Source organism: Scyliorhinus canicula, chromosome 5 (genome assembly GCF_902713615.1).
Source record: "Scyliorhinus canicula chromosome 5, sScyCan1.1, whole genome shotgun sequence".
Classification (NCBI taxonomy): Eukaryota; Metazoa; Chordata; class Chondrichthyes; order Carcharhiniformes; family Scyliorhinidae; genus Scyliorhinus; species Scyliorhinus canicula.
In genome coordinates this window covers 161,860,764-161,886,198 of record NC_052150.1, presented here as the reverse complement: position 1 = coordinate 161,886,198, position 25,435 = coordinate 161,860,764, and the positions used below count along the sequence as shown (strand labels likewise).

General features: G+C 48.2%; 1 protein-coding gene across 2 annotated transcripts; it reads left to right on the top strand.

The window, feature by feature from the left end:
* Positions 1-9,980: 9,980 nt before the first annotated feature.
* Positions 9,981-25,435, top strand: steap4 (STEAP family member 4). 2 transcript variants are annotated; one of them, XM_038797944.1, is made up of 5 exons: positions 9,981-10,211; positions 15,514-15,950; positions 19,307-19,834; positions 21,828-21,992; positions 24,494-25,435. In XM_038797944.1, exons 2-5 carry the CDS (start codon positions 15,519-15,521, stop codon positions 24,752-24,754), a joined length of 1,386 nt encoding a protein of 461 aa, XP_038653872.1. In that variant the 5' UTR covers positions 9,981-10,211; positions 15,514-15,518; the 3' UTR covers positions 24,755-25,435. The 2 variants fall into 2 exon arrangements, with proteins under 2 accessions (XP_038653872.1, XP_038653871.1); XM_038797943.1 differs by lacking the exon at positions 9,981-10,211 and adding an exon at positions 11,021-11,159.

Here is a 25,435-nt window from a genome sequence, read left to right as displayed (position 1 = left end):
CCGCCCCACCCGCACCACAGCCAGCTTTCAAATGGGCACACACCTCCCTCCCCCTCCCCCCCCCCCCACCCCACCCCCCCCCCCCCCACCCCCCACCCGCACCACAGCCAGCTTTCAATATGGGCACACACCTCCCTCCCCCTCCCCCCCCCCCCCCCCCCCCCCCACCCGCACCACAGCCAGCTTTCAATATGGGCACACACCTCCCCCCCCCACCCCCCCCACCCCCCCACCCGCACCACAGCCAGCTTTCAATATGGGCACACACCTCCCTCCCCCTCCCCCCCCCATCCCACCCCCCACCCGCACCACAGCCAGCTTTCAATATGGACACACACCCCCACCCCCACCCCCCACCCCCCCCACCCCCCCACCCGCACCACAGCCCAGCTTTCAATATGGGCACACACCTCCCTCCCCCTCCCCCCCACCCCCCCACCCGTACCACAGCCAGCTTTCAATATGGGCACACACCTCCCTCCCTCCCCCCACCCCCCACCCCCACCTCCCCACCCGCACCACAGCCAGCTTTCAATATGGGCACACACCACCCCCCCCCCCCAACCCCACCCGCACCACAGCCAGCTTTCAATATGGGCACACACCTCCCCCCCCCCCCACCCCCCACCCGCACCACAGCCAGCTTTCAATATGGGCACACACCTCCCTCCCCCACCCCCCTGCCCACCCCACCCCCCACCCGCACCACAGCCAGCTTTCAATATGGGCACACACCTCCCCCCCCCCCCCCCCCACCCCACCCGCACCACAGCCAGCTTTCAATATCGGCACACACCTCCCTCCCTCCCCCCACCCCCCACCCGCACCACAGCCAGCTTTCAATATGGGCACACACCTCCCCCCCCCCCCCCCCACCCCCCACCCGCACCACAGCCAGCTTTCAATATCGGCACACACCTCCCTCCCTCACCCCACCCCCCACCTGCACCACAGCCAGCTTTCAATATGGGCACACACCTCCCCCCCCCCACCCCCCCCACCCCCCACCCGCACCACAGCCAGCTTTCAATATGGGCACACACCTTCCCCCCCCCCCCCCCCACCCCCCACCTGCACCACTGCCAGCTTTCAATATGGGCACACACCTCCCTCCCTCCCCACACCCCCCACCTGCACACCCGGTCATTGGCCAGGGGCTTGCGATGCAACGCTGTGTGTTTCATTGTCAGTCCATCTCTACATTTCTGTACCTTTTCTCTTTGTGGCACATAGAGAATGTAACAAAAGTATATTTAAATGAATGGTAATCAGATTCACGTGCTTGCTGGGCATGAACCTGATTATGACTGCTGGTAGGGCCCGGGAACTTTGCAAACTGTTTTGCACGCAGCGCAAATTCCAATTCAGATTCTCCCGCAATTTTCCCGAAGTAACAGGATTTGCACCGGATGCAACGTTGCTGAAAAAACGCCCCCACTAGCGACGTTATATAATGCAGCTCCCTTTTGAGAAGGTCAGGCAGCCTCTAAGAAGAGAGTGTTGGTGGTTGTGGAATTAGGGTTAATAATAATGTCATTGTTAGAATAATGTTAACAATAATGTCATTGTTAGAATGACATAAAGGGAGACTTCCGGTTGCGGCTATGACCAGCTAAGTCGCACGTTTGGCTGCTCCTGCTACAAAGGTGTTTTCGGGCCGATTGGAGGGCCCCAACGGCGCTGTAAGGACAAATCCCGGTGGGGGAAGGCTCCCTGAAGAGAACCAGACCAACTTTATGGTCGGTACCCGGAGTGGGGTGGTAAAGAAAGCAACAGCAGCTCCCAAAAAAAAGCGGGGGAAGAAGACCAAAATGGCGGCCGGTGGCGCACCCGAGGAATGGAGGAAATGGGCGGAGGAGCAGCAGGCCGCTCTCCTGCGCTTCTTTACGGAGCTGAAAATGGAGCTCTTGGAGTCAATGAATGCGACGACCACCAGGCTGATGGGAGCCCAGGCGACCCAAGAGGCGTCGATTCGGGAGCTGCAACAGGAGATGACTGTGAGGGAGGAGGAGGCCACGGTCCTCGTGGGAAAGGTAGAGGTGCACGAGGCACTCCACCTGAAATGGCAGAGCCGTTTTGAGGAGCTGGATACCCGAATGAGGCGGAAGAACCTGAGGATCCTGGGCCTGGCAGAAGGCCTGGAGGGGTCAGACCTCCCGGGATATGTAGCAGAAATGCTGAGCTCCCTGATGGGGGCAGGGGCCGTCCCCTCGCCCCTGGAGCTGGAAGAGGCCTACAGGGTCATGGCTAGGAGGCCAAGAGCAAATGAGCCCCCGAGGGCGGTGCTGGTGCGGTTCCAGCGACTCAGCGACCGTGAGAGAGTGCTGGAGTGGGCCAAGAGGGAAAGGAGCAGCAAGTGGGAGAATTCGACGGTGAGGGTCTACCAGGACTGGAGTGCGGAGGTGGCAAAGCGGCGGGCCCGGTACAACCGGACGAAGGCGGTGCTACATGCAAAACGGATCAGGTTCGGAATGCTGCAGCCAGCGCGCTTGTGGGTCACCTACAGGAACCAACACCACTATTTTGAGTCCCCAGAGGAGGCGTGGGCCTTTGTACAGGAAGAGAAACTGGACTCGAATTAGACCCAGGGGATACTTGGCGGCCGTAGCCGCTCGGGTACTTTCAGCTGAATTCTCTGTTTGGATTTTGAACTCTTGCTGTGGTTTTTCTTCTGATGTTTTTTCCCCCTTTGCCAACTTCCCTTAGTTATTGTTATTGTGGTTATTCATGGTTATTTATGGTTATTTATGCTGTTTGGTAGAGGGCGACTGTTAAGTACATTGTTATTTGTTATTTATCTGTTATTTATAATGTTAAGTTGGGGAGGTGGGACGGGGGGGAGAGCAGATCGGGGATATGGGCCCCTAGGGGGGGTTCTTTTACAGGCATGGACGGGGACGGGGGTGGAGCTGAAGATGGCGGGGTGGGGTGTGGCAGGGCGAAAGCGCGGGCTTTCCTCTGTTTTCCCGCGCGCGGGGCAGAGGAGGGGGAGGGGAGGAGTGCGGGGCGTGGCTAGCAATGGCGACCTTTCCCGCGCTGGAGCGGGGCCAGGGAGGAGGGGCAAGGGGGGGGAGGCCCCCCCCCCGAGCCGGGGGGAGTCGGAGTGTGGCAGGAGCAGCCGGGTCAGCGTGAACCAGCTGACTTACGGGAGTACGATGGAGGGTACATCGCGGCTAGGAGGGGTCCTAGCCTGGGGGGGGGGGGGGGGGGGTTAGGGAGGGACACCGGGTTGCTGCTGAAAAGACCAGAAGCGGGAAGTGGAGGACTGGAGAGGTGGGGGGAGGGGGACATCGCCATGGGGAGCGGGTCAGAAGGGGAGGGTCGACCCGGGGCGAGCAGGGAACAGGACATGGCTAATCGGCAGGGGAAGGGGGCGGGTCGTCCCGCGACCCGGCTGATCACTTGGAACGTGAGGGGGTTGAATGGGCCGGTCAAGAGATCAAGGGTATTCTCACACCTGAAGGGACTGAAGGCTGATGTAGCAATGTTACAGGAGACCCATTTGAAGGTAGTGGACCAGGTTCGCCTGAGAAGGGGGTGGGTGGGACAGGTGTTCCACTCTGGATTGGACGCAAAGAACCGGGGGGGTGGCGATTCTGGTGGGAAAGAGGGTGTCGTTCGTGGCGGAGGAGGTGGTGGCGGATAAGGAGGGTAGGTATGTGATGGTGAAGGGTAAGCTGCAGGGGGAGAAAGTGGTGATGGTCAACGTATATGCCCCGAACTGGGATGACGCGGGTTTTATGAGGCGCCTATTGGGCCTCATTCCGGGACTGGAGGCAGGGGGCTTGATCATGGGGGGGGACTTTAACACAGTGCTGGACCCCGGGCTAGACAGATCGAGCTCAAGGACCAATAGGAGGCCGGCAGCGGCAGAAGTGCTGAGGGGGTACATGGAGCAGATGGGAGGAGTAGACCCATGGAGGTTTGGTAGGCCGAGGGCGAGGGAGTATTCCTTTTTCTCCCACGTCCATAGAGTGTACTCCAGAATCGATTTCTTCGTGTTGAGCAGGGGGCTGATCCCGAGGGTACGGGAAGCTGAGTACTCGGCCATTGCGATCTCTGATCATGCACCGCATTGGGTGGATGTGGAAATGGGGGAGACGCGGGACCAGCGCCCGCTGTGGCGGCTGGATGTGGGGCTGTTAGCGGACGACGAGGTGTGTAAAAGGGTCCGGAAGAGCATTGAGAGCTATCTGGACTTGAATGACACGGGTGAGGTGCAGGTGGGGATGGTCTGGGAGGCCCTGAAGGCAGTGATCAGGGGAGAGCTGATCTCCATAAGGGCGCACAGAGAAAGAAAGGAGAGGCAGGAGAGGGAGAGGCTGGTGGGGGAGCTATTGGAAGTGGATAGGAGATATGCGGAGGCACCAGAGGAGGGGCTGCTGGGAGAACGGCGCAGCCTGCAGGTCAAGTTCGACCTGCTGACCACCAGGAAGGCAGAGACGCAGTGGAGAAGGGCACAGGGCGCGGTCTATGAGTATGGGGAAAAGGCGAGCAGGATGCTGGCACACCAGCTTCGCAAACGAGATGCGGCTAGGGAGATTGGGGGAGTGAAGGAGAGGGGCGGGAAGGTAGTGCAGAAGGGGCAAGAAGTGAATGGGGTTTTCAGGGATTTTTACAAGGAGTTGTATCGGTCTGAGCCGCCGATGAGGAGAGGGGGAATGGAGGACTTCCTAAACAAATTGAGGTTCCCAAGGGTCCAGGAGGGGCTGGTAGAAGGGCTGGGGGCGCCAATAGGGCTAGAGGAGCTAGTCAAGGGAATAGGTCAGATGCAAGCGGGGAAGGCGCCGGGGCCAGATGGGTTCCCGGTGGAATTCTATAAGAAAAATGTGGACTTGGTGGGACCGGTACTGGTACGAGCCTTTAATGAGGCGCGAGAGGGGGGGGTTCTGCCCCCGACAATGTCGCAGGCTCTGATCTCCCTGATATTGAAGCGGGACAAAGACCCCGTGCAGTGCGGGTCCTACAGGCCTATCTCGCTTCTGAACGTGGATGCCAAGTTGCTGGCAAAGATCCTGGCAGCTAGAATAGAGGATTGTGTGCCAGGGGTAATCCATGAGGACCAGACGGGGTTCGTGAAGGGGCGGCAGCTCAACACGAACGTGCGGAGATTGCTGAATGTAATTATGATGCCGGCAGTGGAGGGGGAGGCTGAGATAGTGGTAGCGCTGGACGCGGAGAAGGCATTCGATAGGGTGGAGTGGGAGTACCTGTGGGAGACGTTGGAACGGTTTGGGTTTGGGGAAGGGTTTATTAAGTGGGTGAAGTTGCTCTACTCGGCCCCGACGGCGAGTGTAGTGACAAACGGGAGGAGGTCGGAGTATTTCGGGCTCCACCGAGGGACCAGGCAGGAATGTCCCCTATCCCCCCTACTTTTCGCACTGGCGATTGAACCGTTGGCGATGGCACTGAGGGGTTCAGGGGGGTGGAGAGGACTGACTAGGGTAGGGGAGGAACATCGAGTATCGCTGTATGCGGATGATCTACTGCTGTACGTGGCAGACCCAGAAGGGGGAATGCCGGAGATAATGGAACTATTAGCAGAGTTTGGGGACTTTTCGGGGTACAAACTAAATTTGGGCAAAAGCGAGGTTTTTGTGATACACCCGGGGGACCAGGGAGAGGGTATTGGGAGACTCCCCTTCAAGCGAGCAGGAAAGAGCTTTAGGTACTTAGGGGTGCAGGTGGCAAGGAACTGGGGGACCCTCCACAAGTTGAACTTTTCCAGGCTGGTGGAACAGATGGAGGAGGAATTTAAGAGGTGGGACATGGTACCGTTGTCGCTGGCGGGGAGGGTGCAGTCAATCAAAATGACGGTCCTCCCAAGGTTCTTGTTTTTATTTCAGTGCTTGCCCATCTTCCTCCCTAGGGCCTTCTTCAAAAAGGTGACGAGTAGCATCATGAGCTACGTGTGGGCGCATGGCACCCCAAGGGTGAGGAGGGTCTTTTTGGAGCGGAGTAGGGACAGTGGAGGGCTGGCACTGCCCAATCTCTCGGGGTACTACTGGGCGGCAAATGTGTCAATGGTGCGCAAGTGGATGATGGAAGGGGAGGGGGCAGCTTGGAAACGAATGGAGAGGGCGTCCTGTGGCAACACAAGCCTGGGGGCCCTAGTAACGGCACCATGGCCGCTCCCCCCCACGAGGTACACCACGAGCCCGGTGGTGGCGGCCACCCTCAAGATATGGGGGCAGTGGAGGCGACATAGGGGGGAAATGGGAGGTCTGTTGGCGGCGCCAATAAGAGGGAACCATAGATTCATCCCGGGGAACATCGACGGGGGATTTCAGAGCTGGTACAGGGTGGGCATACGGCAGCTGAAGGACCTGTTTATAGAGGGGAGGTTTGCGAGCCTGGGAGGGCTGGAGGAGAAGTTTGAGCTCCCCCCGGGAAACATGTTCAGATATTTACAAGTGAAGGCATTTGCTAGGCGGCAGGTGGAGGGGTTTCCCCTGCTCCCCAGTAAGGGGGCGAGTGATAGGGTGCTCTCGGGGGTCTGGGTCGGAGGGGGTAAGATATCAGACATCTACAAGATAATGCAGGAGGCGGAAGCAGCATCAGGGGAGGAGCTGAAAGCCAAGTGGGAAGGGGAGCTGGGAGAGCAGATAGAAGACGGGACGTGGGCGGATGCACTGGAGAAGGTCAACTCTTCCTCCTCGTGTGCGAGACTGAGCCTCATTCAATTTAAGGTGCTGCATAGAGCTCACATGACGGGGACAAGGATGAGCCGGTTCTTTGGGGGTGAGGACAGGTGTGTCAGATGTCTGGGAAGCCCAGCGAACCATGTGCATATGTTCTGGGCATGTCCGGTGCTGGAAGGGTTCTGGAAGGGGGTGGCAAGGACGGTGTCGAAGGTGGTGGGGTCCAGGGTCAAACCAGGATGGGGGCTTGCGATCTTTGGGGTCGGGGTAGAACCGGGGGTACAGGAGGCTAGGGAGGCCGGAATACTGGCCTTTGCGTCCCTAGTGGCTCGACGAAGGATATTAATTCAATGGAAGGACGCGAGGCCTCCAAGCGTTGAAACTTGGATTAACGATATGGCTAGCTATATTCAGCTAGAAAGGATCAAATTTGCCCTGAGAGGGTCGGTACAGGGATTCGCCAGGCGGTGGCAACCTTTCCTTGACTTTTTAGATCAGAGATAGACGTTCGGGGTCGTGGCAGCAGCAACCCGGGGGGGGGGGGGGGGGGGGGGAGGGGGGGGGGGGAGGGGGGGGGGGGGGAGGGGGAGGGGGTGAGGGGGAGGGGGGGGGGGGAGGGGGGGGGGAGGGAGGGGGGGGCAGCAAGGGTCGTGGGGGGACATGCACGACTGTAACGCGGGCAAGTCTGCTCGCTGCTCATGTCTGAAACTGTAGGCTGCCTTGTTTGTTAAGGTTGCCTGGGGGGGGGGGGGAGGACTGGTGCGCGCGAGAGGGCGGGCGAGGGAGGGACATTTGCCTAGAGGGATTGTGTTGTAAATAATTTAAAAATTAGTAGGGGTAAATGTCTGTATGGAAAAACTCTTTCAATAAAAATTATTTAAAAAAAAAAAGAATGACATAAAGGCACCGAACATTCATAAGGGATTGTGTAAACATGCAGTGGGTTCATTTATTTATGCTAGGTATATCAGAACAACTATACAACAGTGTGTGCTGTTTTCTGCCCACAGGCCAAAGTGAAACTGTGGCTTGATCACATGACATACTTCCCCTCTGGTGATGGCATGAGTTGCCATCTCTGAAAAAGTATATTACAACACCATCTGCACTCCACGATGTTAACACAATGCTAATCAGTTCCCTTCTGAGTGCCGAGGCAACCGGCAGCACAAGGAGGATGCCAACTGTGGAGAACCTGCACGAACCTACATTGAAATTAGGCAAATGAGTTGGGAGCACCAAGGGGTGGCACAGCGGTTAGCACTGCTACCTCACAGCGTCAGGGACCAGGTTCAATACTGGCCTTGGGTGATTGTGTGGAGGTTGTGTGCTCTCCCCATGTCTGTGCAGGTTCCTTCCAGGTACTCTGGCTTCCTCACACAATCCAAACACATGCAGATTAGGTGGATTGGCCATGCTAAAATTGCCCTTTGATGTCCAAAAGATGTATAGTTAAGGTGGGATTACAGGGATAGGGCAGGGGAGTGGGCCAAGTTAGGATGCTCTTTCAGAACCATTTCTACTCACCGTCGTGCTGTCACGTCCACATGTCCATCCTTCGCCTGCTGCAATGTTCCAGTGAAGCCCAGCGCAAACTAGAGGAACAGGACCTCATCTTCCGATTAGGCACATTACAGCCTTCCGGATTTAACATTGAGTTCAGACTGTGAACTCTCTCCTCCACCTTCATCCCATTTTTTATTTCTATCAAATAATTTTAATTTCTTCCCTTGATCTATTTTTCCCTCACCATTGTTCCCCCTCCCCCACGCTCCTTGGGCTATCTGTTCCTTGTTGCCCTTTGACAAACCGCACACCTTTGTTCTGCCATTCACACAATGTAATCTCTTTATGTGCCACTATCAGCGCCATTCTTAGCCTTACCTATTTATATTCCTATTGTCTTTTTGTACTCAACACCTTTGTCAATCTCCGCCTATCGTTGGCCCCCTATCCAGTCCCACCACTCTATGCCCCCCACTACAGTATAAATCTGACCCCATTTCCTCTTATCTCTAGCTTTGAGAAAGAGTCATCCAGACTCAAAACGTTAGCTCCTTCTCTCTCCACAGATACTGTCAGACTTGCTGAGATTTTCTGTTTTTGTTTCAAATCCCAGCTTCTGCAGTCGAGGGTTGGTCAGACTCGATGGGCCAAATGGCCTCCTTCCGCACTATGGGATCTCGATGCATTCTACAAAGTTTGTGTTCTGCCTTACTTCCAATAGAACCAGCATGGACAGGTCATGAATTGCAACCCTCACCCCTCAAAATTGAGACAAACCAATTTTTAACCCTTATATACAGTTCACCTGCTTGTAAAAAAAAAATTGGAAATTAAAACTCATAAACTAGAAGATAACTCAAGATTGGAAAGAAAGGGCAGCACGGTGGCCTAGTGGTTAGCACAGCTGCCTCACGGCGCTGAGGTCCAGGTTCGATCCCGGCTCTGGGGCACTGTCCGTGTGGAGTTTGCACATTCTCCCCGTGTCTGCGTGGGTTTCGCCCCCACAACCCAAAAATGTGCAGAGTAGGTGGATTGGCTACACTAAATTGCCCCCTTAATTGGAAAAAATAATTGGATAATCTAAATTTAAAAAAAAAGATTGGAAAGAATGTAACTGGTTTATTTACCTTTTTATGAGATTATAACAGATAGAACATAGAACATACAGTGCAGAAGAAGGCCATTCGGCCCATCGGGTCTGCACCGACCCCCTTAAGCCCTCACTTCCACCCTATCCCCGTAACCCAATATCCCCTCCTAACCTTTTTGGACACAAATTGCAATTTAGCATGGCCAATCCACTTTGGTCTGTGGGAGGAAACCGGAGCACCTGGAGGAAACCCATGCAGACACGGGGAGAATGTGCAGACTCCGCACAGACAGTGACCCAGCAGGGATCATTCAATTAAAAAACAGATGATGTTGGAATAAATTGTATTTACTGCTGTTAGTATGGTTAATAACGTTCTTCATCTGAAAATGAAATGAAAATTCCTTATTGTCACAAGTAGGCTTCAATGAAGATACTGTGAAAAGTCCCCAGTCGCCACATTCCGGCACCTGTTCGGGGAGGCTGGTACGGGAATTGAACTGTGCTGCTGGCCTGACTTGGTCTGCTTTAAAAGCCAGCGATTTAGCCCAGCTAAACCAGCCCCTAATGGGGCTGAGCAGACTTCTAAATTCCATTACACATCCACTGTGCACAGGCAGTACATTGCGTTAACTACTGTGTTTTCTGCAAGTAGGTCAGAATACTTATCATGCAGTTGCACAATTCTGTGGTGTACATTTCTGGGAAAGAACAGTTAACATCAAATTAACGGCCATTGGGGATTTCCCCACAATCTTTGAGGAATTCGAGCATGATGAGCAATAACTCACGCTGACAGATGGGGAGAGAAAGGATCACATTAGGAAATCCAGAATCATGCAGCCAACTATTTAAAGGCAGAAAGATTTGAAAAACCTAACAGTTGAGCTTGCACAGAAGACCAAACAAGTTGGCAAATGCGAGCTTCTAGTCATTCGTGTGGCAATATCTGATCTAACAGACATCATATTGCGGTGAGTTGGATCATTCCAGTTGGAGAAGAAAATTAAAGATCTTTCATAAATGTTTTTATTTCAACTATTTACATGGCTGTGTTGTGCATAATAGTTTAAAAATTCCCAAATTTAATGTCACAAGATCATCAAATGTATGAAATGGAAGTTGTCAGTGTTTCCATTTTTTCTCCTCTTTTCCTTTGCTTTCCTAAACTGATTACTTGTACAAGGTTATAATTCGAAAGATTTTTAGCAGCCTTTTAGTATTTTGTTCAAGCAGATATTCTTCACATGAGCAGACAGTGGGATCAGTATTAAATGCCTCCACTGGATGGGAACAGGGCAGTAATATTTCAGAAATCACAGAGCTTACTATCTGTACCCACCCGTCCATCACCATTTTGATGGGAATCTTTATGGGGGTGGCCCAGGTCTTCACTAAAACAGGCAAGAGCCTTATTACTTTATACTGTATTGAAAGGTTTCAATAGAACCCGAATAATACTTTCACTAGAAAATTGTGAAATAGTACAGTGGTGGTCACGATCTTTACCACCAGGTGGCATATGTGTGAAAATGTTTGAGAATTGTTATTTTTAGGAGAATTATCTGCAAGTGCTCAGATTGTCGGAATCCATTTACAGTTTGCTCCACTATATTTATTCAGAAATTTATGCTTTAGAAATCGCTCTTTTTTTTGCCGGTCATGTTGTGATCGGCCACACGCAGGGTAGCTCCAACACGAAGGGTACTTCGATATTCAGGTGGTTCGTGACTGGCCCGCGATGTATAAATGCGCCTGGCGGAGGGGGTGAAAGGATTTTAAACGGTGGAATGCCCTTCTGCTTTCATTAGCTGGATGGGTCCTACCAAAGTTTTTGTTTGTTTTTCAATCACTTCCGATATTTTTGACGAAGACGTTATTCTGTAAGATGGATATAATAATTTCGGATTTCATATGGGCTGGTACGACCATGTTTTTACAAAGTAAGAGGCGGGTGGATGGGGGTTTGGGGGGTGGTAGCTGGCACTCCCTAACATTTTATATTAGTGCTGGGCTGCAAATACAGGAAGAATTTGGCAGTGGTGGGCAGCAGAAGAATCAAAGTGGATACAGGTGGAGGAGGCATTGTGTCAGGGGACTAGCTTGAGTGCATTAGCTGCATTCCCGCTCCCATTTACTCCAGGGAGGTATATGGAACGTTCTGTGGTGGCGTCTTCATTAAAAATCTGGAGCCACTTGAGGCAACACTTTGGTTTGGGGGGCATGTTGATGCTGGCCCTTATTTGTGGAAATCACCGGTTCACCCTGGTGGGGTTGGATGTAACATTTAAGCGGTGGCATAGGGAGGGGATAAGACAGGTGAAGAACTTGTTTTCAGAAGGTAGGTTTGTGAGCTTTGAAGAATTATGGGATAAACACTAATTGCTGTGGGGGGTAGAATTTAGACAACTTCAGTTTCAAGATTTTGTGCGGAAGGAGTTGTCCTCGTTCCCTCAACTGCTATATCACAATTTGCTTGGCAGGATGCTCTTACTAGATGAGGTGGGGATTGGGAGAATTGCAGACATTCATGGGTGGCTGGTGGACTCAGGGAACGCACCGATTGAGGAGATAAAACAGAAGTGGGAGGAGGATCTGTGTTTGGGATGGGGTGTATGGAGTGAATTTATTCGCCAGGTCAATGCAATATCTTTGTGTGCTAGGCTGAATTTGAAACAGTTCAAGGTGGTGCATAGGGCCAGTATGACACGGCCACGAATGAGTGGATTCTTTGCAGAGGTAGAAGATGAATATGAGAGGTGTAGAGGGGACCAGCTAAACATATCCACATGTTCTGGTCACGTCCACGATGGGTTCTAGGATTCTGGACCCTAACAAACATTGTGGGGGTGGAGATATCACCGGCTTCTCTTGGAAGTGATTTTTGGGGTGTTAGATTTACAGGGCAGGTGGAGGGGAAGGGGGCCGATATGGTGGCCTTCGCCACTTTGATCACCTGGAGGCACATTTTATTGAAATGGATATTTAGAGGAACCACCAAAAGTATCGATATGGTTGTGGGATGGTGAGAAATTCTTTAAACATGCTAAAGATTAAAGGCGGAATTCTCTGAAAATGGGGCAATGTCCCCACGCCCACAAGAAAACAGGGGTGAATCACTCTGGACTTTCCTGGAGAAAGTCCAGAGTGATTCTCTGTTTTGAAGGGGGCCAGCAGGGCCCTGGACGAGTCCACGCAGCTCCGGCTGCCAATATGGGAACCTGCACTTCCGGCCACGGATCTGGGTATGCGCGCGGGGCAGCCGCATATGGCGGCGGCCCCGCGCAACATGGCGGACCCACACAACGGGCCGGCCCTGACAATATATGCCCCCGCCCCGAGATCGAGCATGCCCGCCAATAGGTCGCCACTGATCGCGAGACTGCCCGTCCTGGAGACCCCCCCCCCGTGATGGATTCCCCCGTCCCGCTCCACCACGGGGAGGGCCGATCCGCGGGTAGTGGGCACATTATTCGGGGCTGGGGGCACTGTGATGGGGCGGTCCACGGCGTACTAGCCGGCCGAAGGGGGGGACTATTTTGCACGCCGGGTCTGCGAGCGGCCTCCGCCATGAAGCACGGCGCAGCCTCTGCAGGCCGTCGCCGTGCGCATGAGCAGTCACAGACCAGCCAATTCTCGGGGGCGTATTGGCAGCTAGAGCCTGGTTCTCTACGCTGCCTCCCTTCTAGCCCCCAGCAAAACAGGGAATCAGTGGCCGTTTTGCACCAGTTTTCCCACCATTCCCACCCCGGCGTGGGGACATAGCCCCGGAATTGAAGAATCCAGCCCCGGTTTTTGGGTATCGGTTGAGGGCTGAGTGTCAACCAGGACATTGTCTTCTTCTAATAGTGCTGTGGGATCCTTTACATCCATTAGGAGTTGGTTTAATGCCCTATCCTCACATCCAACAGTGCAGCACTCCTTCAGTGTCCTGATCATGTTCCCACGTTGTTGGTGTGGTGGTTGATCCTATGGGCAGTTGATTTAAAGGCAAGAAAGTTGCCACTGAGCCAAGACTGACAGCTTTCAAACTATCTTATCACCCAGGGTGCCAGTGTCTGTGCTGATCCTTGGGAAGGTTGGAATGAATGTTTGTTCTGAAGGGTTGTCCGCCCAACTGCAAGGTTTGAGTCAACAGAACTTAATAATAGGAAAGAGAAACAAGAGCCAGCATTGCACAGAAAGATTGTCACACTGGCTGAATGTACAATTTCTTTAGAAAGGAGAAAAGCTGCAATTAATTAGGCAGACAACCTCCTGAGTTTAATATCCAGCACTCCCATTGCTGAAGCTTCTGGAGCTGCCTGTTCCACTTTTGCCAATGGTTTTCTGGCCCTTCTGGTAAGTGCATGGACAACCGCACCCTCCTTGCTCCAAACTCTCATATGCGGTTGTTATGAAAGGTTGTGCAGAAGTGTGAAAAACCTCTGCTAATTGAGAAGGAGCAGGAATAACTTCTGAGCAGGATGGTGATGTAGTTTTGTCCAAGGACATGGCTCAAGTGTGAAATAAGAAAACAGTAATCAGAGGAGTGAAATGCTTTGCAGTTGCTACCAGGTAAAAGTAGATTGTTTCATTCACAATTAAGTGTGTGATTGGAACGTGAAGAGGATTCATTGAAGTGTCCCCTTGTGATTGAAGCACATGGAGTGAGTTATCAAATGCTGGGGCTAGGAGTGAGGGGGTACTTGTGGTTCAGTGTAATGCAGAGAAATAAATGAAGCAATATACATAACTTTTAATTCTTGCAGCACTTGCAGCATTGAATCCTGGGTGGGACAGGGGGTGGGGTCAGGGTGATTATCCTGACATTGATATTTTCTCAAAACATCCTTCCAGAGCCTCCCCGGGCATCCCTGCACCCTTCTGCTTCCCCCACCCCGTCATCCAAGGTGAAGAGAATTTGCCTACATGTTAACTTTCAGTGCTCAACAAAGACCTCCGCTCTTCTGGAGTCCTGGGCCAACATTTCTCCTTAAACCATACAACTAAAAAACAATTACCTGGTTATTATTGGTTGTTGTAATTTACAGTATGTACATTGACTGCTAATTTCTCTGCATTGTAATAGTTGCCAAAATAGTGGTTCAAAAGTAGTTCATTGGCTCTGAGGTACTTTGAGATACTCTGAGGTTATGAAAGGTGCTAGATGAATTCAAACAGTTTGAGGATACACTTGAATCTGTGGCTGAGCCTTTCAAGTAGTCAGATTGTCAGGCCTCCCACTGTAGCATCTGAAAACCTGGAGGCCTTAGACGCTGTAAGCCTTCTCAGTAATTTTGTCAGCCGTTCCCCTTTTCCCTTTCCCTGCCCTACCCCCTCCCTCTCTCTTGGAGGCCAGGTGGCTGGCAAAACACCCTACATCATCATTGGGGCCTGTTTGAATTTTAAAATCCAGGCTTCATCTGTATCGACCCTGCCCTAAATCCAAAGCACACAATGAGCAGGAAACAACGATGGGTGACCTGGTGTCTGGGGAGAGCAGGGTGACCAACCATCCCAGATTTTGTGCGATTATCCCATAATTGAGGTGATTGTCCCCCAGTTGCGGTTGCATGTTGTTGGACTCTGGTTTTTCAACCTCCCAACACAAAGGTTCACCAGAATCCTCTGACTGCCCATAGGGCTCCCCCATGCCAAAGTGTCCCACAATTTTCTGGTCACCCTGAGCCAGTCAGGAGGTGGGAGTGGCTGTAGGAAATCGAGAATATTGTGATGTTAGGAATGGTGATGCACTAGGAAGGGATTCTGCTGGGTCTTACAATTGGTGGTGGGTGGAAAGAGTGTTGTGGGTAGGCCTAAATGTTCCTTGTGAGGACTAAAGGAGTACCCATGCTCAGAGTACAGGTTAAAATTGAGAACTGTTGAAATTCGTTCAAGTGAGTCCAACAACCTGCTGCCCTGCATGGAGAAAACCTTAAGGTATTTAACATATGTAACTTTTCATTCAGAACATGTCAGTTAATTTGCTTACTTGAATTACCTTGTTAGTCCATTTTACTGCTTTTGATAAAATCCTGTTCCTAATTTAGGTATAGAGAGGGGAAAACAGAGAAACACAGTGGAGGAAGGAGGGTAATAAATGCTAAAATGTAATGGGGAAAGTTAATTAACTTTGACCTGATTTGTACTGGAGGCAATAGCCTGATTTTACCAGTGATATTGGCATCTACTATTCTCTGTGCCTTCACTTCAAAATAATTTAAAGCATGCCAGTTCATATTTTTAGATTATTCAATAAATATATCATTTACTTTTATGTGTTTTGTTTTACAGATAAAATGGCTGGAGTTGGTGAAAATGCCCATAAGCGGGACACGATTTGCATTCTTGGTACTGGGGACTTTGGCAGATCCTTGGGCATAAAGCTGCTCAAATCAGGTCACCCAGTGGTATTTGGGAGCCGAGACCCAAAGAACGCTACCTTGCTGCCAAGTGGAGCACAAGTGTTTAGCCACGCAGAGGCCCTGAAAACATCCAAGATAATTTTCTTGGCAGTTCACAGGGAACACTATGATTTTATCCCAGCTCTGTCCGATTTGCTGGATGGAAAAGTGCTGGTAGATGTAAGCAACAACCTCAGAATGAACCAATACCCTGAGTCCAATGCACAGTACCTGTCTCAGCTGGTTCCCAAAGCCAATGTGGTGAAGGGTTTCAACACAGTTTCAGCCTGGGCCCTACAGTCAGGCAGTCTGGATGCCAGCAGTCAGGTAAGATAGAATATCTGAATTAGAGCGAGAATAGGTCTGGTGGCCCCTTACACCTGCCCCTACCCAATAAGACCATAGCTCAACTTTGAACTCAGCTTTGAATACACTCAACAATTGAGCATCCACAGTTTTCTGTGGTAGAGAACTCAAAAGATTCACTGCCCTTCGAGTAAAGAAATTGTTCCTCATTACAGTCATAAATGGCCAATCCATTGTTCTCAGTATACCTCCTACAGATCTCATTGTGGAGAAACAATCTCTCGGCTTCAACCCTGTCAAGCCCTCTCATTACCTCAAATGTTTCAGTGAGATCACCTCACAGCTTTCTAAACAACAAGGGCATAGGCCCATTCTACAATCTTTCTTCCCAGGACAACAACGTCATCACAGGAATCAATCTAGGTAAACTTTGTTGCATCATTTCTAAGCCAATTATATCCTTCCTTAGATATGGAAACCAAAACTATACACTGTACACCAGATTTGATCTCATCAAATTGCAGCACAAATTCCTTACTCGTGTATCCCAACCCATTTTGCAATAAAGGCAAGCACACCGGCCTGAATTAATCAGCTGTTGCGCTTCACTTTTCCTGCCAGCAACGCACCCCCACCCATGGGTTTCCCGGTGGTGTGGGGTGGTTTCAATGGGTAACCCAATTGACAAGCGGCGGCAAGATAGAATCCCACCACCAGCTAACGGCGTGTCGCTGAGAAACACGCGGCGGGAGAAGCGGAGAATCCAGCCCATCATTTGCCTTCCTAACCACTTGTTCTATCTGTATGTTAACTTTCTGTCTTTCTTGTGCAAGGGCACCCAAATCTCTACAACACCAACATTTAAAAGTTAACATTTCAGGTCAATGACCTTTCATTTAATTGGATAAAGTTGGTTTTAAAGTAGACTTTAAGCAAGTCCACGGGCAAGGAAAGGGGAAAGAAGGAGTAAAAAAACAAAGGGAAGTTCTATGGTACGATGGACGACAGGAGTGATTAAATGACAAAAGGTATGGTGCAGGAGCATTTTCAGAGACTAAGTATTGAGCTGTATTTCACATGAGGAATTTTCCTTCTTAATTACAGCTCAGCTAACACAAAGACTCCCGGCAACAGAAACTCTGATTAAGACGGTTTTTAGTTCCCGAGTTTGGTCAACATACGAGGGAGAGTGATATGGGGTAGTTCCAAATCAACTCTGCTTCACATTGCTTTTGGTTCAAGAATTATACAATTTTCAAAAGTCAGTAGCCTTGCCTCAGATGGACTGATCCAATTCTTGTAGCCATAGATTTTACCTTGACCAATGAATTTTACTTCAAGTGGCATGGTAACTGCATGATCAGCTTACGGGGTCCTGACTCATGGCCATCTGTTGTTTGGCAGGACTCCTTATCTGCTGTCCTTCACGATTCACATTCTCAGTTCCCCTCATCATAGTTTGGTTCTTAACTGTACCATTGCTTGTTTGTGCACAGGATGTCTGGGACTGCTGATAAGAACTGTTTTCCCTGAATATGTTTATGATGACCAAATTATATTTGCATGATTCTGTGTGGAACTGTCTTTCTCGAGAACGTGGTTAGGTTAGTTAGCTCAAGTTCCACTATGCATTGTGGGCTCCTACTATCAATGAGGATTTATATGCTTGTAACTGTTATGTTTTAGACTACATGCATAATGGTTAATAATGGTTACGGATATATTTTCCATGGTTAGTTTCTGCCTTGGTAAACTAACTTATATTCTAGTACTATCCTAACTATCTAGTTCTAAAGGGTTTAGTCTTAGCCCCCCTTTCAGATGGTGGTGCAAAATAATCGGAGATTGTAACTGGACAAGTGAAGAAACAAAAAATAGGTCTGGAGGAATTGTGAGTGGGAAAAGCAAAATCATCATCAACGGTTGTCATCCAAAAGAAACAAAAAAGAAAAAAATAGAGTAAAGTTGCCACCTGAAATTGTTGAACTCAATATTGAATCCAAAAAGCTGTGAAGTGCCGAAGTGAGAAATGAATTGCTGTACCTCGAGCTATCCTTGAACTTTATCAGAATAAGGATAACTAGGACAGAGAGGTCAGAATGGGGTGGAAAATGAAATGACAGTCAACCAGGAGGTCGGGATCATGATTTTGGACTGAACAGAAGATTCCATAAGCAGTCACCCAATCTGCATTTGGCCTCCCTGGTATACAGCAGCCTATATTTTGAGAAATTATTACAGTTTGCTACATTGAAAAAAGTACAAGTAAATCTCTGTTTCACTTAGGAGATGTATTCGGGATCCTGGGTGTTGGGAAGTTGTTGCATCTCGTGCCTTGCATGGGATAATGCTATGGAATGTAAAAAGGATGTTGTGGGTGACGGAGAAGCGGATCAGGGTGTCGCTGAGGGAACAGTATTTTCAGAGTTCTGGAAGGGGAGGGGAAATTTGTTCGGTGACGTCATCATGCTGGAGGTGGCAGGATTCTGTTGAGCATGGAGGTTGGTGGGGTGGAAGGTGAGGAAAAAAGGAACACAGTCACCCTTTTGAGAGGGTAAGGATGGGGTTAGAGTAGAAGTATGGGAAATAGAATGGACATTGTCTTTCTTGTTCTTTCTCACCATTCCCCCTCCAACCCTTTCCCTGTTCCAATACTTGCTTAAAACCTGTTATACCTCTATTTTTTCCAGTTTCGATGAAAGATCAATGTTTACCCTGTCCGTTCACCACTGAGCGTTTCCGGAATGTTCTGTTTGCTCGATTCCTAGCATTCGTAGCACTTTGCTTTAGTAAGAGTTGATGGTTTCTCACCATTTAAAAAATGTTCTGTCTTTCCATTCTTCATCCCAACGTGAATACTCATATCTGCCACCTCTTGCCCACTCACTTAACCTGTCGATATCCTATTGCAGGCACTTTACGAGGATTCTATAACTTACTTTCCCACCTAAGTTGGTATCATCAGCAAACCTGTCCACGTTACACTCAGTTCCTTCATCTGAATGATCGATACAGATTTTAGTAGTTAAGGCCCCAGCATTAATCCCTGCAGCACCCAAGAGTAACAAACTGCCAACCAACAAATGACTCGTTAATTCCTATTCTGTTTTCTGTCCTTCAACAATTCCTTAACCATGCTAACATTATATCCCCAACCCCATGAGCACCTATTTTGTGCAACAACCTTTTGTGCGGCACTTTATTTAAGGTACCTTGGAAAATTTATATATGTACATTGCTGTGAAGAGAGTTAGGTGAGTAATTATCAACTAAAACTATTGTCTACACTGATGAACTAACTATTAGTTTGTACGGAATATACTAAATTGCAGCACCAATATTGCACCAGGAATAACATTTTTTATTCTGTGTTTCAGGTCTTTGTCTGTGGGGATGACAATCAATCTAAACAATTGGTGATGGATGTTGCCAGGAGTATAGGCCTCACTCCTTTAGACCAGGGATCCCTTCTAGCAGCCGAAGAACTGGAGAACTACCCTCTCCAGCTATTTCCAATGTGGAGACTGCCACTTACTATAGCGGCTGGTCTCACAGTACTGTTCTTCGTTTACTGTGTGGTTATTGATGTAATCCATCCCTGGGCAAAAGAAAATAAAGATGTTTCCTATCGGCTTGCAATTTCCATTCCTAATCGTATATTCCCAAATGTCTCCTTAATCTTACTTAGCTTGGTTTATCTGCCGGGTGTGATTGCTGCATTCATTCAGCTCTACCGAGGGACAAAATACAAGAGATTCCCCAACTGGCTCGACAGGTGGATGTTGTGTCGAAAGCAGCTTGGGCTTGTGGCACTTGCCTATGCCTTCCTTCATGTTCTCTACACATTCATCATACCCACAAGATACTCAGTTAGATGGCGCTGGATGAACTCGATGATTGAAGAGGTAATGACATTTTCCACACACGTATTGTCATTCTAGGATTTCCTATGCAAATGCCACAGAAACAATTAGAGTGGTAGGATGAATTGCTAGCATGATCAAATGCACATCAAAAAAATGATACTCTGTTTTTGTATAATGCAGTAGTTAGGTTTCATTTAGGATTGTGCCCAGTCCAGGTTTTGATGTCCTTAGGTGATAGTGATACAGAGGCTCAGGACTTGATTTGCAGAAATATCACTGGAATGTGCCTAATTTAAAAGCTCTTAGTTATCACAATGGCTTATGGGGCCTTCATACACTGGAGAAACATAACTTTCTGAAGATTTGATTGACCCTTCAAAATAATGAAAAGGGTAGGTTCAGTACTTATTGTTGGAACCAATAGTGCTTGTAGGATTAGAATAGCGGTTTTAATATACTCACAACAGAGCCAGCCTATTAGCCATTGAACCTTCGGTGAACTGGCCGGCTGACCATGTGGCACTGATCTTTATACAGCGGCTCCAGGGGGAGGAGTCCTGGGCGGAACCAAGGGAGAAGCCCAGTACAATTCTCGAGCATTCCCAGAGCTACTCCCCTGGTGGTCAGGTAGTGCAATTGCACTTACAATATAGACACATGTATATACAGATTATAATCCGGTGTGAATCACATTCACCACACTTATGGACAAGCTATTTGAGTAATGAGCTAGATTAGCGAGGTACTGCGATATCAATATAATTTCTGTAAGTGTAAAGCTAATTTAGCTGTCAAGAGGGACTTCTTTTCGTAGAAATCTTATGGAATAAATTGTTGGCTCATGCAGGGAGTGTGGACTCACTGGAAACATTCAAAAACGGAACAAAAAGTTTCCTGAGTGTGACTGACATTGCTACATAAGGAAGGTACCAGCAATATGTTTCCCAGTCACAACATTCTCCTCAAACTGGTTTGATTCTCGTAAGGGATTGGAGATATATTTTCTAAATTTTCCAACTTAGCAGTGAATACTCTTCCCTCTGACGTTTTTACCTCTCTCAGAGAATTCCATGAATGATTGATTATGGGCAAGTAGGTGACAAGCAGAAATTGCAGCATAGGTCTGGACCAGTGGGCCAACTGGTCTGTCCCTCCTTTGTTTTCACTTGTGAAGTTAATTGTGGAATGTTGTTCATTTTGGGAGAAAGAATAAAAAAACAATGTTTTCCTTATATAGAGAGTGGCTGTAGAATTCCAAGTTGCAGAAGGATCTAGGTGTTCTAGTGCATGAGTCACGAAAAGTTAATACGCAGGTACAAGCAATTAAGATGGCTAAGGGGTGGTGGTGGGGAGGGTGGGTGGAATGGGTGTTCCTCACCACTAAGAGACAGACACCGGCCTTCTGCCATGATTAAGTGGGCTCAGCCATTGTGCTTCCCCTCTCAATGGGTTGCATTAAATCCAGCCCAATGTGTTCTTTGTATTTTGCAGTGAGGTCATTGCCACAGAGAATAAGCAATGTATTAAAAACATCTCAAGGCGGTGTCACTGCCATTCTATATGCTAATTTCATTCTCATTTCAAACTAAAAGATAATGGGACAATTAGAATGTTCAAAACTTTTTGTTGGCTAAAGATGTAAAAAGATATGGAGGTAAGGAGGGTAGATGGTGTTGAGATACAGTTCGGTCATGATCTGATAGAAGATAAAAGCGAATTACTGCAAATGCTGGAATCTAAAACAAAAACAGAAAATACTGGACAATCCCAGCAGGTCTCACAGCATCTATGGCGAGAGAAGGAATCTAACGTTTCGAGTCTGGATGAATCTTTGTCAAAACTTTGACAAAGGGTCATCCAGACTCAAAGCGTTAGTTCCCTTCTCTCTCCACAGATGCTGTCAGACCTACTGATCTAATAGTAAGTAGCTCAAGGGGCTGAAGGGCCAATTCATGTTCTTAAATCCAAGGGTTATATTGCACCTTACACTGTATACAAACCAATATTTTGACATTTCTCTTTCTTCTTGCAGTCAAAGAAGAATAAAACTATGCAGTTAAGCAAAGTGCTGTCCTGGCGTGTGGACCTGTATTTTGCATTAGGAATGCTGGGGTTTGCTCTTTATGTTTTGCTGGGTATCACATCTCTTCCATCAGTCAGCAATGCTGTAAACTGGAGAGAGTTCCGATTTGTGCAGGTATGTGTAATCAATTGCTCAAATTGCCAAATTAGATATAGATTTGCATTATTATTAGAAACATTACACAACATAATATTTTCAGGCACAGTATGCCTACCCCTCTGTTGAAGATTTGGGCTGGATTCTCCGCCGGCAGTATGCCCGGGGTTTCCAGACGGCGTGGGGCCGGCCACAATGGGATACCCCATTGACCAGCCGGCGTAATGGAGCATCCTGCCGGTGGCGTGAAACAGAAATGTGGCGGGGTGGAGAATCCAGCACATCATCTACAACGATTTCCATATTGGGGAAATATGGGAATGAATATTAACTTAGTGTGTTTCTCTTTTGCAACATGTTAAGCCAAAAAAAGAGCTTTGGCTTAATAATGATGTGATAAGTGTTGTCTGCAGTTGAGGAAAGCAATTTAAGGTGTCTGATCTAACCCAGAGTGCTTAAGGAGGTGGCTCTGGAAATAGTGAACGCATTGGTGGTCATCTTCCGGGATTCTGTATATTCTGGAACAGTCCCTACAGATTGGAGGATAGCTAATGGCACTCCAATATACAAAAAGGGAGGTAGAGAGAAAACAGGGAACCTTAGACCAGTAAGCCTAACATCGGTAGTGGGGAAAATTCTTGAATCCATTATCAAGGACTTCATCGTAGAACATTTAGAAATCAGTGGTAGGATCAGTCAGAGTCAGCATGGATTTATGAAGGGCAATTCATGCTTTATAATTCTGTTGGAATTCTTTGAAGATGTAAATAGTACATTTTAAAATGGGGAGCCAGTCGATGTGCTATATATGGACCTTCAGAAGGCATTTGACAAACTCCCGCATAAGAGATGATTTTGTACAATTAAAGAGCATGGGATTGGGGGAAATGTATTGAGGTGGATAGAAAACTTGTTGGCAGAGAGGAAACAAAGAGTAGGGATTAATGGGTCCTTTTCAAATTGGCAGGCAGTAACTAGTGGGGTACCACAGGGATCAGTGATGGGACCCCAGCTATTCACAATATATATGAATGATTTGGATGACGGAACAAAATGTAACATCTCAAACTTTGCAGATGATACCAAGTTAGGTGGGAGGGTGAATTGTGACGAGGATGCATGGATCCTACAGCAAGATCTGGACAGGTTGGGGGAGTGGTAGATGCAATATAATTTGGATAAGTGTGAGGTTATTCACTTTGGAAGCAAAAACAGGAAGGCAGATTACTACCTGAAAGGTTATAAATTGGGAGATGGGGGTGTGCAGCAGGACCTGGGTGTCCTTATTTACTAGTTGCTGAAGGTAAGCATGCAGGTGCAGCAGACGGTAAAGAAGGCTAATGGTATATTGGCCTTCATTGCAAGAGTCATATGAGGAGAGATTGAATAGGTTAGGATTGTTCTCGCTGGAGTTCAGAAGAATGATAGGGGATCTCATTGAGACTTATAAAATTCTAACAGGGCGAGACAGGGTAGATGCAGGGAAGATGTTCCCAATGGTGAGTGTGTCCAGAGCCAGGGGTCACAGTCTGAGGATTCAGGGTGAACCATTTCGGACAGAGATGAGGAGACATTTCTTCAACCAAAGCCGTTGTGGAATTCATTACCACAGAAAGTAGTTGATGCTAAAACATTGAATATATTCAAGAGGCGGCTGGATATAACACTTGGGGCGAATTGGGATCAAAAGCTATGGGGAGAAAGCAGGATTAGGCTATTGAGTTGTATGATCAGCCATGATCGTGATAAATGGCAGAGCAGACTCAAAGGGTGAAAAGGCCTCCTCCTGTTCCTATCTTCTGTGTATCTATGTATCTATGTATGTATATGTAACTGGCTGGGATTTTGACAAGCTGACAGGGATCATGTCCATTGGTTGGAGAATTGGGGGAATCTATAGCAGATTCATTTGGAATAAGCACAGCTTAACGGGTTATATCAATAAAGAAAAATACCACTTTTATATGGAATTATATGATTGCATTTTGTATCAAAATACACATCATTTTATTTATTTTCTGCAGATAGATTCACCAAGCTAATTAGGTAACTGAAGTTACATCTGTGACAGAAATTGTCTAAGTTGGGAAACATTAGCAATTGGGGAGGTGGTGGCGTAATAGTATTGACACTGGACAAGTAATCCAGATACCCGGGGTAGTGCTCTGGGGACCCGGGTGGAAACCCCACCAAGGCAGATGATGAAATTTGAATGCAATAAAAATCTGAAATTAAGCCTAATGATGGCTGTGAGGTGGTTGTTGTAAAAACCCATCTGGTTCGCAAATGCCCTTTAGAAAAGGCAATTAACCATACTTACGTGCATGTGACTCTTGACGCACAGCAATGTGGTTGCCTCTTCAATGCTCTCTGAAGGAAACTCAGTTTAAATGCTGGCTCATCCATCAATGTCCAAATCCCATGAATGAATAAAAAAAAATTAAGTAAAATGTTGTACATGTGTGTATATTACAGTTGTAAATAAGAACTAATTAAATGATTTCTCCATTGTCTTACAGTCCAAGCTGGGCTACGTAACACTCCTGTTGTGCACGACACATGCTGCAGTGTTTGGCTGGGACAGATTTCTGCAATCAAAGTGGTATAGATGGGGGCTTCCACAAGCATACATGTGGGGCCTGATCATTCCATGCACTGTGCTGGTTCTAAAGCTGATTCTCATAATACCGTGCGTGGACAAAATGCTCACCAAAATCCGACAGGGCTGGGAGAGTAAACTCGAAAATAAAGTGTACTGTAACAAATCATTATGTATATGAAGAATACTTGGAGGCAGTTTTCCTCTGTTTTAAGCTAGAAAACATTCCCTGTGTGAAGACGAAGGGAACAATGGGCAGTAATCCCTGATGCCTTGTTTCTGATTCCTTGCCCATGTATTTTCCCTTGAGGTGCACCTCGACCAATGCATTCAAGCAGCATTCAAATGAGAGGCTGGAGTACAGGAGCACTGTGCAGCATATTTGTCTGTCTTTATGCTGATCTGGATGACTTCCCAGGGAAGTGGGAAATTGGTCCCTTTTGTTTTTCTTTTTTGCATTTTTTTTCCTGCAGTGTTTGTTAGCTAGTGGTCTGCGATTCTGGGATCTGGGTTCAAATAAATGATAAACTGAATGCATGAAAATACAAATTTGGAGCAGGAGCAGGCCATTTGGCCCCATGAACTAGCCTGTCAATTGATAAGATAATGGCTGATCTGATTATTGCCTTAATTCTATTTACCTGCTTACTCACAATGCCCTTTGACTCCCTTGTCAATCAAGAATCTACCAACTCAGCTTTAAAAATATTCAATTAACTTGCCCTCTGGATAAGAGAATTCTATAGACAAATGACCCTCAGAGAAAAAAATATCCCTCATCTCTCTTAAATCAGAGACCCTTTACTTTTAAACTGTGTCCCTTCGTTCTAGTTTCTCTCATAAGGGGAAGCATCGACTCTTT

What these genes read in the sequence shown, in the direction of transcription:
- steap4 (XM_038797943.1), top strand. Translation starts at nt 11,126, where the DNA reads ATGGATATAATAATTTCGGATTTCATATGGGCTG. An exon ending in TTCGGATTTCATATGGGCTG is followed by an intron (nt 11,160 to 15,513) that starts GTACGACCATGT and finishes TTTGTTTTACAG; the next exon opens with ATAAAATGGCTGGAGTTGGT. An exon ending in GAGAGTTCCGATTTGTGCAG is followed by an intron (nt 21,993 to 24,493) that starts GTATGTGTAATC and finishes ATTGTCTTACAG; the next exon opens with TCCAAGCTGGGCTACGTAAC.